The sequence below is a fragment of the Nicotiana tomentosiformis genome, chromosome 7 (genome assembly GCF_000390325.3).
Source record: "Nicotiana tomentosiformis chromosome 7, ASM39032v3, whole genome shotgun sequence".
In the NCBI taxonomy this organism is placed as follows: domain Eukaryota; kingdom Viridiplantae; phylum Streptophyta; class Magnoliopsida; order Solanales; family Solanaceae; genus Nicotiana; species Nicotiana tomentosiformis.
Genome location: NC_090818.1, coordinates 228,629 through 246,695, shown reverse-complemented (window position 1 = coordinate 246,695; position 18,067 = coordinate 228,629). Strand labels below are relative to the sequence as shown.

Genomic DNA, 18,067 nt, shown 5'->3' with positions numbered 1-18,067 from the left:
ACTTTTCGCTCTTCAGACATTATGAAAAAATGCTTGAGAGTTTAACAAGAAGAAAAATTTGAACGAGAGTTAGGAATATTTTTGAATAGATTTTTGTAAAATCCTAATGCCTTTAAATAAGGCAATGCCTAGTTCGGGGGGCTGAATGTTTTTAGGTATAGCGCTCTTTTAAAGAGCGCTATACCCATTTGAATTATTGTTATGTCAGTTAAACGCAGGAGACTTATTTGTGCGCCCACAAAACGGGTATAGCGCGATTATATACTGCGCTATGCATAGCTGTCTTATCAGCCCTGTATAGCGCGGTTTACAGTGGCGTTATATATATATATATATATATATATATATATATATATATATATATATATAGCGCTCTTTTAAAGATATATATATATATTAAAGAGCGCTATACTTTAACGGCCAAAACTCCGTTAAATTATAGCGCTCTTTAAAAGAGCGCTATATATAGAAAGGTCACTCTTTTTTTTAAACATACATTTCCGTCACACTTGTCCAAAAGAACCACAAATGGGTCCTGGACTCCAACAAAATTACCTCCGTTTGACGCAAAAATCAGCTTATTTTGAGAACTATTTTTTCTCAAAAGTATTTTTCTTAAAAGTATTTTTGGTGAAACAGTGTGTTCGGTCAAGCTTTAAAAAACTGTTTCTAAGTGTATTTTTCTCAAAAGTACTTTTCAAAAAATTACTTTTGTAGAGAAACTAATTTTTTCTGCTTCTGCTCAGAAACATTTTTTTTTCCTTTCAAAAGTTTAGCCAAACACCTTAATTTTTTTTAAAAAAATACTTTTGATAAAAGAAAACGCTTTTACCTCAAAAGAAGCTTGGAGATACGGGCTACTACACTAGTCCATCTCAAAAGAACTGTAAAAATCTCTTCAGATTTTGATAGCATACAATTAACTCTTGAAAGATTTATGTGTTTGGCTGTTTGATGTGGGAAATGACATCAAAAACTGTTGTGGATGATTTTGTAAAATGGTAAACACAACATAACCACAAGATTGATTAAATAATAATTTGTTGCTTTTATTGATTGGTCTGTAGTTTCAAATTGGCAATGCACCAAAAATGAATTGGGATTGATGGATTTATGTTTCTCGGACTTTTCGTATGATTTTTGAAAAGTCTGAACAACTTATATGTCTTCATATGCATGGAATGGTACCTGTCATTCTGGGGTGGGTCTGAACCTAAGAAATCGAGACCCTTCTCCACCAACCATCAGAATCCCTACTTACTGTCTCTTTGTTAAGGACATCCATCAGATTTTTTTAACATCAAAACTGAAAAAGAAATCTGATACGTACTACTATACTCCCACTTGGGTTTCCAATTTAATTTTTGCAGGGGTATACGGTACAGATTAAAAGGTTCTTGAAATGTGTTTCTGCATTCAAAATTTCATCTAAAAGATATCATAAACTCATCAAGCTCATGGTCTTAAAAGGAATTGTCAAGGCCAAACTCAATTGTCAATATCAATCTTTGTACCTTAAGTTTTAGTCCAAAAGACGCTTGAATCTTGAACACCCTTTTAATGGCCTCTAACTTTTTTATTCCATTCCAATGTAGAATTGGCCTGAGACAAGTTTCGAGTTCAACAATCCTATGTTGTTAAATTTTTTTTAAAGGAAAATATATGAATACTTTTTACAAGAGATACAATGTCCTAGCAGGATATGGCCGGCTTTATCGGATCCTGTCAACTAAACCATACTAAAGGAGACTCTACAAAGATGGACCAAATTTGATGAGATCCAAAGCTAGCTCTTTTTTCTTTACCTTTATCTTTCAAATAATAATTTATAAGCACCCAAGCATGGTCAGCTAGTTTGCTTTAATAGAGCAAGAATTGCTAAATTATAGGAGAGGAAAGGAAAAAGGAATTCATCACAAACACAGAGAAAAATCAATAGTAATGGTCACAGGAGAAAAATATAAAAATAAAGAAAGCAAGAAGAAACCTGGCTAGGCTCTATTGAAAAACAAACATTTTTATCATATCATATATCAATAAAATGATAGTGATTAAGAAGCCTATTGGCTTCTCTTAGGCCACTAAAGTAAGCACCATGAGTTGTTGAATAGTGAGTTCTATGTGTTGCTTCCCCTGCAAAAAGAATTTGAAGTGGAGGAGTATAGCAACCATTTGAATGAATGCTAGTCCTTTTTGGCAAGGGCTCAGCCATAATATCCAAATCATCTCCACTTGATCCAACTGCTACATAACTATAGGAACCCAAGAATAATGGATCACTTCCCCATTGGCTCTTTAACACCTTTTCCACTTTAAAGTTACTTTCTGCATGCCCATTGCAGCACAAGTCATTTGATTTCTTGAAATGTTTTGAGTTTAAAAGAAAGCTAGAGATAGTTTTTGAAAAACCATCAATAATCTCCTCATTATCAAGAGATTCCAACTCAAGAGCTTCTTTACCTGCAAACCATGATAATAAAACACTTGACTTGCTATGGATTGGAGATAAATTAGCTGTCCTCCTCATCCACATAGGGATTTTTGGGTTTGGTTCTGATTGATGGAAAACCATCTGCAGATAAGGAAATTCTTGATCATGGGTTGGATTTAGTTTCAAGAATAGCTTGTTGACAACACCAAAACCAAGCCTTGAGATTGCTTGAGTCTTGAAATGAGGAAGTGGAGGATTAAACATACCGGAATCTTGATCAATCCCTTGTTTTAGAACTCCAAGTGAAACTGTGACTATGACATGATCAGCATACATAATTGATCCATCCACAAAATGTAACTTCACTGCCTTATTATTACTACCATTTTCAAATTGTAATGAACCATCAGCCTGCCACTCCATCTTTGCGACTTTTCGGCCTAATTGGATCAAACCAGGTGGCAGAACAGATGCCAAATATTCAATCACTGACATGTACCCTTTGGCAATGGTTATTTCTTCTCCAGGGAACATTCGATACTCTTTTTCTGCACTGAAATCAAGCATTTGCAAATCACCAGCTGATGTATAAGTCCTTTGAATATTCTCAAACATTGCAAAAATCCCTTCTTCAAGTGATCTTTTGCTCCATTTATCTATCCCTTGTACCTCAATATCCTCGCGTTCGCCTTTCACTGATTCCCAATAAGCATCAAGTCCTTTCCTGAGGAAAGAACCAAGACTTAATCCATTGTTGGATTTAGCAATTTCATTGGACACACCATCTTCAGTGACTAATTTCCCTTGAGCAAAATCCATGAGTTTGTTGAAAAGGTCGGAGATGGACTCAACAAGGGAAGAATTGAGTTCATGTCCACCTTCAGCAATGGTCAATGGTTCAGTATCTCCATCCATACACTCCCAAGGTTGCTGAGATTGCAGTGAGTTAATTTGTTGAGCAATCTTATAAACAGGACTGCCTACAATTCCATGAATCCAAGTAGCACCCATTTCAATCCTGACACCACAGAATTCTGATGTCTTAATTCTTCCACCAATCCTATTACCACCCTCTACTACACACACCTCTAATAATTCCTTGCATCCTGCTGTTTTATAGAGCTTATTAGCTGCTGTAAGGCCAGCCATTCCTGCCCCAATTATCACTACCTTTGGCTTCTTGCTCCCCATTAATTATATATGCTGAATCTCTTATACCCAAAAAAAAGGAAATGATATCTAGAATATAAGCTAGGGAGAAAAGAGAGTGAGAATTTTGTATGAAATATTACTACTGAACAAGAATCAAATATATAAGGAGTGTATTAGCTATCTCATCTTTCACATAAGGGCACTCGTATTCCCCCCCCCCCTTTTTTTTTGCATAGTTTATTCGATCTAATAAAGACATAGATCTACTTTTCTTGGCCATTAGTGTTACTGTATTCAATCCTTTAACTTAACCCCACCTTTATTAGCTTTTCTCTACCCTACTGCCACATGCTAAGCATGCAGCATAATATAAAATATTCACAATGCGTAAATGAGCGGTGAATTCAAAATTTTAAGTTTATGGTTAGTACTACCTTTTTAATTACTATTGAAGTCATCACTTTGTCGGAGTTATGAATTCATAATTTAATACTATTTTTAACAGTTTTACATAAATAAATACAGGTTTAGACTAAACGTTATGGTTTCAAATGAAGCTTTAACTATACTACTGGATACGCTCCTTCCTGTTCAAGCCCTCTTCATAACACGTGTGGGAATATTCATAACTAGGCTTGTTACTAAAAAAGAACATTAAAACTTGTTTTAGCTTTGTATACATATTGATGTCAAGACTAATAATAGGTTGATGATTCCTCTCACCAACCTCACATGTGAATCAGATAAAAAAAAAAGGCCCACATAGTACTGTAAACACCTTTGAATAGTGCTGATTAGTCAATGAAAGCCATGAATTATTTCAACAATGTAATCACAACTCACAATTCAGAACCCCATTGACCTTACATATTTGAAGACATAGTGTTTAGCATGATTATTTTCTTGAAGGCATTCAATAATAATAAGGATTTTGACTCCCTTGATCTCAGTTTCAATGTCAAACGATATGGAAATGGAATATACCTTCCAAGTACAACTGATTGAATTATGTGGTTTATGTATTACAACAACAACAACAAAAATAAAATAAATTAAAAAATTCAGTGTAATCCTACAAGTGAGGCATGAGGAAGATACTTTGCGAAGGTAGATAAGTTGTTTCTGCAATGTAGTTTATGTATAAACTATGACAAAAAAGGCAAGAATTAATTAGTTGAATCAAATAAGAAGGAGAAGCTCTTCGAGTAATCTTACACAATAAGATGTTACGCTTAATCTGACACTATATATATATATATATATATATATATATATATATATAGCGAAACGTACGTTTAATTTATAAGGAAAACGAAGTTAGTCAGTGCAGTAGTAGTATATATATATTATTGTGTCGTTAAAGTTAAAATACAAGACATCTCGACATGTAGGACACTGTTTTAATTTGGATGTTTTGGTCTATCAAATATCAATGGTCTTGTTTTTTCCTTTTTCAAGGTCTATCATGGAATGAAGACACAATGGCCAACGTCATATGAAAAGCAAGAATAATTTTCTTTCCAGCATTATATGTGTAAAGTTTATAGCGTTATTTCTTTCTTCTTGTCAAGTAGATAACCTGCGCTGTTTTCCAAGTGAAAAAGCTTAATTTTACGAACTGTTAGGATTCGAGATTTTGTATTAGCGACCGGACATTAATCTCTAATGTTTGGATGTCCCATCTGTTCTTTTGGCGCTGTAAGGCGCATTTTGGACGCAAATAACAAGTATTAATTCTTGCTTTGAATCCACAATCGTTTTCAAGAAACAATTACCAGCTATAGATATAAATATTGAAGTAAATAAATTAAACTAGTATAGATAAGATGAACGAGGCTTGCTATACTGATAAAACACGTCTATATCATAACTATTCACTAGATTAGGGCGGATCCCCATCTCAACTAACGAGTTCACGTGAACCCAATAAATTTTATTCAAATAATATAAATGTGTTCGAAATATTTTAATGTGTACCCAGTTATTATTGAAAATTTACTCGAAATCATTGTAAAAATTCATAAGCATTAAATCTTGGATCGGCCTCTGACTAAATTGGAGGTTCGAATCTTATGGTGTAAATGCAAATAAAGTTGATCTTTCTGGAGCAAGGGAAGCAAAGAAAAAATGCATAGATACAATTAATGTAATGATTTTTCTCTAAATTTCACGCGTCTTTCTAAAAATTATTATAATTGAATAATCATTTGCAGCTCAAAATATTTGAGGGAAAAATTGATTTTAAGAATAGGGTTAATTGGGGCGGAGCTAGAAGTCCGACAATGTATTCGTCCGAACCCAATAACTTTTGGTTAATTATTATATTCGTGTTAAGAAATTCATTAAATATATACAAATATTAAATTTAGAATCCAGTTATAAGTACTTGAAGTCATCGTACTAAAAATTTAAAATCCATAAAGTTTGAAATTTTGGTTTCGCCTCTGTAATTAACGTGCATGAAGCAACCATAATTAGGTTATCGGGTATTTTCGCTTTAAAAGTTTCACCAAAATAGTATATGTTGCACCACGTGATAGGTATCCCATCATCTTGTTGTAGCTACAGTTAGTTTTTATTGAAATGAATTATAGTACATGTATTCTCCATCTAATCTTTATCTTTCCTAATTGTTTTATTCTGGTTATAGTTTATCTAATCTTTATCTTTCCAAATTGTTTTTTTCTGGTTATTGTTTATTGGGTAGTTTACGATACCCGAAGCTTTAATCTTTATCTAAATCTTCATTAAAGGCCGTGCAGATATGTAAGCACAGTGTCTTGATTCTAAAATGATATGGTATAAAAGTTATAAAAAGCTAGATATATTCTACAAGTATTAGATGTTTTAAAGGTGACTCTAAAAAGATTAAATATGGTTATTTATCTTTTTGGTCGGGTTTTAGTATTTTCTCCGCAACCCTGATTATATTGCTATTCATCTCTTTACTTAAAAGTTGGTCAATTTTACCTTTCTAGCTGTAGCAGTAATTAACTTTTTCTAATTAATGTATATGTTAGTTTTTATAACCTTTTTCATTAGTGAAGCCTTTAAGTGATGACTATACTAATAACTTAGCTTGTTTGGTCAAGCTTCTAAAATTAACTTTTATTTTGAGAAGTGTTTTTTGCTTAAAAGTGTTTTTGATTTTGATGAGAAATAGTTTGTGTTTCACTAATTAATTTGAAAAGCATTTTTAAGCATCAATTAGTGTTTGACCAAGCTTATAAAAAGTGATTTTAGGGAGAAACTATTTTTTTCTGCCTCTCTAAAACTGCTTCTACTTCTACTCAAAAATATTTTTCTTTATTCTTCTAAAAGCTTGTCCAAATATTTCAACTATCAAAAAAAGATAATTTAAAAAAAAAGTACTTTTGACCCTGGAGAAGCTTGGCGAAACAAGCTATAAAATGGCGCTATAAGGAGAGCATGATAGTCGTTTAATTAAATCCAATAAAGTATCATTTGGTCCAGTTAATTTTATGGGAGTGAGGTAGGGGTGTTCAAAACCGAACCGAAACCGAAGCTTAATGGCTTATTGATATCAGTTTAACGGTTTAACGAATGGGGAACGGATTGAATTTTTTTTATTAACGGCTTATCGGTTTGGGGGCGGATTATTCAATTTTCTTATTGGATAATCCGTTAACCCGTTAAGAATATATATATATATATATAAGAAGAATATATTTATATCTAAAGAAGAATATATATATATATATATATATATATATATATATATATATATATATATATATATATATAAAATTTATTTTTAAATAATCAAATATATATTAAATAATCAAAAACTCTTCTTCCACTTCCAGTACTCTATCTATTACTAGTTTACTATTAGACATTTAGTTATAATTTACTATTCGAGTTAGTTACTATTAGATAATTTTGATGTCATGTGTTATACCCAGTGTTCTATTCTATTTCTTCTGAAAGTTATAAGTTGTTAATAGGTTCATCCCCAGAGATGATTCTACTGGGAAATACGCTGGAATGTAGCTCTCTATTTCTTCTATTTAGCTCTCTTCTTAGGTGCCATATTCTATAGACTGGAATGTAGTCTGCCGAGCATAGGAATTTTATTTTGAGTCACAACGGTCAGCAAACAATCCGATAACCCGTCCGATAAGAGCTAAACCGATACCAATCCGCCCGATATCTTATCAGGTGGCTAGCGGATTAATATATTTAAAAGCCGATAACCGATAAGCCAAACCGTTAAGAGTAAATAACCGCTCAATCCACCCGATAAGTAGCCCTAGAGTGAGGTGATGCATCATTATCAATGCTTAATGGAGAATTAAGTCAAACTAATTCTTGAGTTCCAAATGTAACTCCACATCGTCTCTCGTAGCCTAAGTTTCCCTCGAGTAGCAAACCACTAAACTCTACCCCCCCCCCCCCTCCCCCCCAAATATCTCCGAGTAACATGTTTAACTTGAGTTTATATTGTGCACATCGATTTTGTAAAAACAAAATTACATATAAGGTAAAATTGACCTATAAATACATGTAATTTTTCGTATCAAACTTATATGCTAATATAAAAATATATCGTAATAACATATTATAACAAGTTAAATTATATTTAAACAGCTCTCTAGCATGGATAAATTAGCCAGTTAGAACTATGTAAGCAAGGAAGAGCAAATATGATACGAATCGATACCAACAGGGATTTTCTTAAGTCTAACGGGTGGTATAATTAGGTAAAATCAAATAATTAAGAGCAAATTTGGATCCTTTTCCCATAAGTAAAAGAGGAAAATACAGGAAGATAATCACACAATAGAAGGTTACTTGCGAGTTCAAATTAAACTCTAAAAAAGATTTAGAGAAAATTAACTGAAGGAGACTGATGTGGATTGTTCAGATTACGAGTTTTACCCGTAAGTTTCAATTTATCAATACGTTGATTTAGGTTGGGACCATATTCAATTTTTGTTTTCTCCAATATTGAAGGCTATTGCTCATGAAAGGTCTAGTTTACTTGCATTTCATAAACATACTGGCACGGGCGGATCTATCTCCCGACCTACGGGTTCACGTGAACTCATAAGTAGATTTTGTCCAAAACAGTGTAAATGTATTCGAAAAATTTACTAAATATCTATAAATACTTGAATGTGAACCTAGTTACTATTAAAAATTTATTGTTGCAGGAACCATAAACATCCGCATACAAGATATGTAAGATAAACCAATCAATAAAAAATGCTATAACGTCCTAAAAAGAACAATTTCAAAACTTTTTATTTTCACGTTGATCTTTAAGAACATAAGATATTCTGATCCATAATATATAAGATATAATAAGCCACCATAATATAAAGCTACTTGAGAGATCCATTTTTCTAAAATAAAATACCAAAGGTGAATTCGTTGTGATCGAAATAACTGACCCTTTATTATTATTTGTAATAATGGTACAACTTTATCTAATGGTCCATCTAATGATGCTTAGTTTCATTTTATCAAGTTATAGATATCTTAAAGAAGTGATGGTGGGGCTATCAATCTCACTACACGAACTACATATGTACATATATAAACAAAAAGGTTTAGTCAGGAAAAAAGAAATTAAAGCTTATGTAAATTAATTTTGGTTTGATGTATGAGAAATTAATAATTGATCTACTATTGTCTTTCCGTACTTTATTTTATTTTTTTCCTTGAGAAGAAAATCCAAACAGTTTTATAACAAACAAACAAAGCATCATATACATCAGCAACCCATTAATTGTGATGGACTTCTAATTTTCTAGGCTAGGGAAGGGATTAAGACTCTCGAGCCACTAACCGTCCCCCCTTAATTTTCTCTTTGATGGTGATTTTGAATTGAAGTAATATATACACTAACTATTTTTTCAAAAAAAGAGATTTTCGAGAAGGACGTGAGGCCAGGAATAGGAGAAATCGAGGAGAGAAGAAAAGGAGGGGGCAATAGGTTCTGTATATTATGATATTGACACGCACTACAAAAAAAAAACTTTAATTTTACAGTATCACAGCAATTAATTATCTGGAGGTTATTACTTTATTTTGTTTTCTCCCTATACTACCTACTGACTATCAGTCCATTTTGTATCAATTGTATGTGCTGTCAGTACTTCATCTTTCGCTCATGGATAGAAGTTTAACTCTTCAAGCCTTCTTCTTAGTCTTGGCATCATATAGCCCCTTCCATATCATTTGTATAATTTGCTTTATCATTATCCCTGCTTGCCTTTGCTGAGCTCTGAAAATCCTGTAGTTTCTCTCCTGCCACACATAGTAGACACAACCCGCTAGAGTCATTCTGTATATCTCAACATTTGCTGATCTGCCTTTTGCATTGCTGTATGCCCATTCTACTTCTTGACACCACTTCATAACTTGCCTATTAATACCCATCCATTGCAGTAGTTTCCTCCATATTGATGCTGCAAAAGTGCATTTGAAAAATAGGTGCTCAATGCTTTCCTCTTCTATATTGCACAGAGGACACAATAGCTCATTAGTCACCCCCCATCTTGCTAGCTTGTCTCTTGTATTCAGCTTGCCCAGGATAGCCAAATATAGAATAAAAGTTCATTTTGGCATTCCACCATTATTGCATACCAGTTTCCTTCAAGGCATCTTCTGTTGTTCACTTCTTAACTGCTTGTATATGCTATTGTTGGTTATATACTCCTTCTCAAATATCTCTGTCATGTTAACACCAGCATCTAGCATGTATTGCTTTGCCTTCAATATCTTTTTCACCAGCCATGAAGCTTGCTTGGGCTCAATATGTCTTATATCCCTGCCTTTTCCATAGTAAATATGAATCCATTGTACCCATAACTTGTCCTTTTTTTGAGCTAAATTCCATAACAGTTTACATATGACAGCCTTGTTCCACAATGCTATGTCTAGCAAGTTCCATCCCCCCAGTAGCTTTTGGTTGACACAATTTGCCCCATGTAACTAAAGCTCTTTTTGACATATCAACACCCCCAGACCATATGAACTTTTTGCATATCGATTCTATGAGATGGATCACCTTCTTTGGGAAGACAAATATTTGGGACTAATAAATTTGGATTGATAACAAGACACTCTTGATCAATTGAAGTCGACCAGCATATGAAAGAAATTTTGCAGTCCATGATGTTATTCTACCAATTATCCTATCTAACAATGGTTGGAATTATATGATTGACATCCTTTTTGTGCTTAGTGGGACTCTCAGATATCTTATAGGCAGTTCTCCTTTTGAGAAACCAAGTTTATCCATAACAATCTGCTGCACTGCTAAGCTTACACCACCAAAACATATAGAGCTCTTGCTCTTATTTGCTTTCAAACTTGACACCCTAGAGAACTCCATGAAACAGTTATAGAGCATTTGGATAGATACTTCATCTCCTATACAGAAAAATAATAGATCATCAGCATATCCCAACTAGATAATTTGTAATTTCTCACATCTTGAATGGTAATTGAAATATGGTTGGTTCTTCAGTGTTCTTAGCAACCTGCTTAGGTAATCCATGGCTAAGACAAACAATAATGGAGACAGTGGATCCCCCTGTCTTAGCCCTTTTCTTGCTGGGAAAGGACTTGTAGGCCTGCCATTTATCTAGATGGAATAAGACACAGTAGTAAGATATTTCATAATCCATTACACAAATCTGGTAGGAAAATTCATTGTCATCAGAATCTGCTTCAGAAAATACCATTCCAATGAATCATAAGCTTTTTGCATGTTTAGTTTAATCATACATCTTGAAATTATCCCCTTCCTCCCATATCCCTTCACTAATTCATAGCTTAGTATAATGTTATCAGAGATAATCCTTCCTGGCACAAAAGTAGCCTGACTTACATCAATAAGGCTATCCATAACCATTTGCAGCCTTGTAGTGAGCACCTTTGATATTAGTACAACAAGAGATTGGTATGTACTCTTTAATTGAACTTGGACTTTTAACCTTTGGGATCAAAGTCACAACAATGCAGTTGATTGGCTTATATATCTCCTCAGTGGCAAAGAAATATTTTGTTGCATTAATCACATATTCCCCTATAATCGACCATGCTTTCTTAAAGAAAAAAGCATTAAAACCATCACATCTTGGGGCTTTGTTGTCGTCTATGTTCTTCATTGCAATGCAAATCTCCTCTGTGGTGATTGGCTCTATTAGCTTCAATTGTTGTTCTCTTATCAGCATTGGACCATTTCTCATTATTTCTGGATTAATTATAGGCATTTGTTCAGTAGCATTCCCCAGTAATTCTTTATAGAATCCCACTACTTCCTCCTTCACCTCTTGTTCATTTTGCAGCAGCTTGCCATATTGATTCACAAGAGATTTGATATTATTCATAGTAGTTCTATTCTTCAGACATGCATAGAAGTATGCACTGTTTGAATCCCCAAGCTTTAACCATTGTGTTCTTGATTTTTGCCTCATAATACTTTCCTCTATCACTCCCCATTTTTCTAATTTACCTCTCAGCTCCTTCTCAGTATCAAACAGAGATGTTTGGTGATCTGGATCCTGCATTTTCTCTTGTGTCTCTTGTAGTTTCCTTCTAATTGTTTGGACTTTCTCTCTGACCTTTTTGAACTCCTCAGTATGCAACTTCTTCAATTCATGCTTTACCAGTATAAGTTTCTGCCACACTTTCTCCATTCCTTGCCACTTATTAGATGTACTCTATGCCTTCTCCACCACTTTTAAGAACTCTGGATTTTCAGCTATATAATTATAGAATATGTATGGCTTTGGACCCCTTGCCCTGTTTCATCAAAATGAATACTCAGAGGAGTGTGATCAGATATGAAAGGATCCATCACTATCACTTCCATTTGTTTCATTGTATTCATCCATGCTGTATTGACTATGGCTCTATCTATTTTTCTCCACACATGGATGTTTGTCCATGTGTATTTCCTCCCTATATATTTTAGTTCATTAATGTTATTGTTCAACATGAAATCCCTAAAGTCCCTTATTTTCACTTTTTGCACTGGGTTGTCACTTTTCCTGTCTTCAACTCCCAATATTGCATTATAGTCTCCCATTGCAGTCCATGCCCCATCAGTTCCATTATGAATCCCTTCTAGTTCATGCCATAAGATTTTCCTATCTTCAATAGTATGTAAGCCATATACTGTTGTAAAGTAGAACTGTATACTGCCTGCACCAATAGTCACATTTCCATGTATCAGTTGATTGCTCTTCCACATTTCACTAAATTGAATGATGTTAGGATCCCATATTACCCATATCCTTCCTTTTCCATTTCCATCATAGTTGGTAGCCCAACTCCAACCTGCTACAATCTTCTTCATTATCTGCTTTCCTTTTACTTCAGTAACTCTATGCTCTACTATAGCCATTAGGCTTATTTTATTTGTAATAATAAATCTCCTTAACTCCTTTTGCTTGAAACTCTTATTTGCTTGAAACTCTTATTGAGGCCTCTAATATTCCAAGCTACTATTTTCATATCTGAGTAAACAGAGTTTGCACTACCCAGTGTTCCCATTCCTGCTACATTGACCTCTCTCAACTGGTCTTACTTGATCTGATTGTTATTGGTGCTCATTCTGCTTGTTGAGGACAGTAAAGCCATTTGTTATGATCATCCTTCCATCATCAATTACATGTGTTATTTTTGCTGCTGATTTTCCTTTAACTTCCGGCCATCCTTCATTGCTATCTGTTTCTGCTTGCTTTCCCTCTTTAGTGTTTGCTTTCTCTATATCTTTCTCTTTTCCCTGCATTTGACCTATTGCCCCTTTGACTTTTCACACTTTCTTCTGCACATTGATCCTCACAGTTTTTGAATTTTCTTGTTGCCTTGTCACTTTACAGCAATGGCCAATCATAAAACATGTTTCACAGTATTCTGGTTTCCACATATAATCCACCCTTTGACTAAATTTCCTTCCATTTGGGTCCTGCACCTTGACAGCTACAGGAAGTGACACTGTTACATCCATTTCTACAAGTATTCGAGCATATGATATCCTTTCCATTTTAGATGTAGACTCATCTGTGTACAAAGGTACCCCTAGCCCACTCCCAATCCTACTCAGAGAATCAGCACTCCAGCAATTCAATGGGAGATTTGGTAAAGTGACCCACAGTGGAATAGTTTTCAGAATTTCATCCTTGAAATTAAAGTCAGGTGTCCAGCCTTTTGTGATTATAGGTTTATTGCCAATAGTATGAGGTCCAGAATACAGAATCGCATCACTATCATCCATATTAGTGAATTTTATTATAAAATATCCTTCATTATGGTAGAATATCATAGATTTTGACACAAAATTTCATTGGCTAGCAATAAACCTTTCCATAGCTCCGATCGTAGGTGTGGTTCCTACTACATATAGTATTATAGCATTCCTCCATTTCTCTGTTTCCTTCTCCACTTCATTTTTCAATAATTCCACTATAGTTTCCCCATTTTGCATTATTGGAGCCACAAAGCTGAGATTCATGCCTCTCAATCCGAAACGGTTATTACCCACTAGATTTTCCCATGTCTTATTCTCAGGTCCCTTCGCCTGTGGTTCCTCCGGTACCTTCTGTATTTCCGTCACCTTGTCATTTCCTTGTGCCTTATGGTCCTTCTGTGGAAGTTCACCACATGCACGTGCTGAAACCACTGATTGAGGAGTTCCTTTGTTCTGATTACTGCTCGTTTGCATAATTCCCGTGATAATTGCACCGGAGAGTGGTGTATTAGGTCCACTCCTCCGATTGGCAAGGTCGGCCAGTCTGATTCCTCTTCGTTTCCTTCGCCCTCCTTGCATGCATCTGTTACACCAATCCTTTTGGCTATAGCCTCAATGGCCACTGCCGTCTTGTTATTTTACTTCTTCGTCGGCCTTCCTCTGGCCATTTTCGATGGCTGAGCACGGTAAATTCACTATCGTTCTCTAGAGAGAGAAAGTAGAGAGAAGCGAGAGCTAGAAAAAAGAAAAGTGGTTATTACTCTATTTTCTTATTGTTGTAAGTTAACTTATTCTGATAGGCGATAGCTAAAGGTTTTTTATACCGATAATGTATAGAACTTAAACTCCATAATTATCTTCACTCACTTGATCAACTGGAGGTGAAATTTAGGCAAGAAGCAGAGCCAAGATTTGAGTTTATGAATTCTGAAGTTACATGTCATCAAATTCATAGCTCATGATCACTAGATTCTATAATTAAATATTTATATATATTTAATAAATTTTTAATACAAATACAGAGTTTATGTAGAAGTTACTGGGTTTATCCGATCATGTATATAATACTGTGGCTCTGGCCCTGGCCGGAGGAGGAGGAGGACAAGAAAGATACAACTATGCCAGACTGTATGTAGTGCATAAAAACCTATGAATGAAGGGCTTGCCATATGTATGGTAAGAAAGTTCGGATGTCATTGAATTTGTCACATTCCATTGACTCATTGTTTCATGTTCTACCTTCCACAACTAATTCAATAGCCTATGTTTTTCTTACTTTCATTTCTCAATCACAATAATTGAAGACACAACTTATATATATAGAAATGTTTCATGCTTTACGCATGGACTTCGATTACTATATATTTATACTTACCGTGATATTTACTTCTGAAGCTCGATATCATAAATGGGGGGGTATAGTCTCATTACAGAGTTCATTACTTAAATGATCACTCAACTATCTGAAATTATCTGATAAAGTCATCTTTCTTTCATTTGTAACAGAAAAGTCACTTAACTATGCTTATAGCACTCAGAAGTAGGGATGGGCATCGGTCGGTTCGGTTCGGTTGTGAATGTTATCGGTTCGGCATATCAGTTATCGGTTTATAAATATGCTAAACCGATAAGATATCGATTATCTGGTATCGGTTAGTCGGTTATCAATCCTTATTGGTTTATCCGATAAGAATCAAAACGCCCAAAATTTTTATGTTTTTATTATAGAAATAGTGATCATACTGTTTTGAGAAAGGAACTAAATTTTTGTTTTTAAGAAAGGATTAAATTTCAACTTTAGAAAATAAAACTTTCTTTGCATTTAAAAATCCCATGAATTATCTCAATTTTCAAAGTTATAAGTTAGTAGGAGTAAAGAATAAGACATCAATAATTTAATCTTATTAACTATCTCACTATGGGCGGGCATAATTTCTAGAAAAAAATAAAATCCTAATCTTTTAAATGCTAAAGAATCGGTGCAAAAAAAAAGAAACAAATAGAAAAACTAAAAATCTGAATAATTAATTCTTTAAAGTTTAAAACTAAAAATCTTAACCGAAGAATTAATATGAGAAATTCAAAAAAGTTTAAAATTTACTCTAAGAATTAAGGTCTAAAGATGAAGAGTAACTGCTGAGAGAATTGAGAGAATACAACCATAAGGTGGCTTTATATACTTAATGGAAAACTATAATTTTGATAAAGCTTATTCGGTTATTGGTTAAACCGTTAATAAAATTGGGCAAATCGAGACCCGAACCGATAAACCAATAGTCAAATAATATTAAACCATTACCGAGAGATTTACTCAATAACCCGATATCGATAACACAATAATATTTTATCAGTTCGGGCTATCGGTTATACCCAATATATGCCCAGCCCTACTCAAAAGGCCACTCAACCAGATTTCTCAAACTTTTGATTGCCACATATCCATTTTACCATCTAAAGTATAAACTCTTATCATCTTTATTATAATATATTTTTATTAATATTATAATATTTTCTCTTTTTAATCAACATTATGGACTTAACTATAGAAAAAATAAATTTTACTTATAAAATAAAAATAAAAAATATTTTTCTAACATATATAATGTCGGAATAATGATATAATTAAGCGTAATTTTCAAGAATATATAGTGTATATTATAAAAATATCTTTATTTTAAATAATTATTTTTTATAGTACGTGTTGGAATATATATATATTTCAAAACTTTTATTTTCTTTCATTCTCAATTGTGTAAATAAATTTTTGAGTTTTTGTTGTTAGTATCAAAATTATTATTCCGATCAAATTGTTCTAGTTCATTTTTTTACTATGCTCAATATTTTATTATTCTAACATTATATATGCTTAAATATTTTTTTTATTTTTTACTTATAAATAAAATTTATGTATTCTATATGTATGTCCATAATATAAATTAAAAATAGAAAATAATTATAATATTAAAAAAATAAAAGAAGACAAACTTGATAATTTAGAGGATAAAATAGGTATTTGGCAATCAAAGTTTGAGAAATCTAATTGAGTGACCTTCTAAGTGTTATAGGTATAGTTAAGTGACTTTGCTGTTACAAACGAAAGAAATGAGGACTATAGTAGATAATTTCGGATAGTTGAGTGACCATTTGAGTAATGGACTCTTTCGTTATACCAAAATATAGATGGCAATTTAGTTGGATAAATTTTTACACAAATAGCCGGCTATATTTATTGTTTACTTTTTCTAGCCATATACATAGATTATACACAATTATAGACATATAATACATAAATTATGCATATATTATACATTTTATCACGACTCAAAACTCACTATAGGCCGTGATGGCGCTCAACGTCGCCGTTAGGCAAGCCAACAGTGAACTATCACGTTAATTATTCATTTTACTACTTTTGAAATCATAAATTTTATTAAGTAAGGAAATTTACACCTTTAAAATCATAGGTGATAATAATATGCAAATCTGCAAGCATCAATTAGAATATTTCAAAACCCGGTATCACAAGTGCATGAGTATTTACTAAGGAGTACAATAATAATACAAATCTGTCTGGAATGTAAATGAGACAGGATAAAGTAAATAGTACGATGAAGACTATGTGGGCTGCGATAAATAGCCTGGAATTGCAGCTCACCATAAAGTCTTCTCAGCAGTTGCGCCTACGCACCAAGATGACCACCAAATGAACATGTCAGATCCTGCACATTTAGTGCAGAAGTGAAACATGAGTACGTAAATCAACGCTTACCTAGTAGGTATCTAGCCAAACCCTGGAGAAGTATTGACGAGGGGTCGACATCGACACTTACTAGTGGTCCAATAAAGCAATATGATGAATCATAAGCAGATATGAAGCACAACAACAATAATGAGGTAAAACTGTAAGTTATACTTCCAAAAATTTCTTTTATAGATATGAATTTCTCAGTTTCGTATTCTATCTCAACAACTGAGATGTATTAAATGTCAGTATTAAACGGATAAGGAGTACCATATAAAATGCCAGGCATCAGTGGAAGGATAATCTCGTGAATATTTGGACTGCTAGCAATATAACGCACGATTAGGCCGAGGTCGTACGGCCCGATCAAGAATAATGTGTACACTGCTGAGGATCGACCGACACGAATCATAGATGCATCTATTATACTGCTGAGGCATTCGGCCCGCTCCACAAGAAAGGAAGGAACTTATCGAATTACGAGACACGTGCTTATAATACAGTACATGAG

The 18,067-nt window shown here is 33.7% G+C and overlaps 3 protein-coding genes across 3 annotated transcripts; all 3 read right to left on the bottom strand.

Moving 5' to 3' along the window:
- Positions 1–2,001: 2,001 nt before the first annotated feature.
- LOC104111189 (probable polyamine oxidase 5) lies at positions 2,002–3,822 on the bottom strand. The gene has a single exon (XM_009620836.4). It carries the CDS (start codon positions 3,620–3,622, stop codon positions 2,027–2,029), a length of 1,596 nt encoding a protein of 531 aa, XP_009619131.1. The 5' UTR covers positions 3,623–3,822; the 3' UTR covers positions 2,002–2,026.
- A 7,635-nt stretch (positions 3,823–11,457) lies between these two features.
- On the bottom strand, positions 11,458–12,258 carry LOC138895059 (uncharacterized). The gene has a single exon (XM_070179791.1). The coding sequence runs from the start codon at positions 12,256–12,258 to the stop codon at positions 11,458–11,460; it is 801 nt and encodes a 266-aa protein (XP_070035892.1).
- Positions 12,259–13,379: 1,121 nt separating this feature from the next.
- LOC138895058 (uncharacterized) lies at positions 13,380–13,841 on the bottom strand. Its single transcript, XM_070179790.1, has one exon. The coding sequence runs from the start codon at positions 13,839–13,841 to the stop codon at positions 13,380–13,382; it is 462 nt and encodes a 153-aa protein (XP_070035891.1).
- Positions 13,842–18,067: the final 4,226 nt, after the last annotated feature.

What these genes read in the sequence shown, in the direction of transcription:
- LOC138895059 (XM_070179791.1), bottom strand. Translation starts at nt 12,258, where the DNA reads ATGGAGAAAGTGTGGCAGAAACTTATACTGGTAAAGCATGAATTGAAG.
- LOC138895058 (XM_070179790.1), bottom strand. Translation starts at nt 13,841, where the DNA reads ATGGATGATAGTGATGCGATTCTGTATTCTGGACCTCATACTATTGGC.
- LOC104111189 (XM_009620836.4), bottom strand. Translation starts at nt 3,622, where the DNA reads ATGGGGAGCAAGAAGCCAAAGGTAGTGATAATTGGGGCAGGAATGGCT.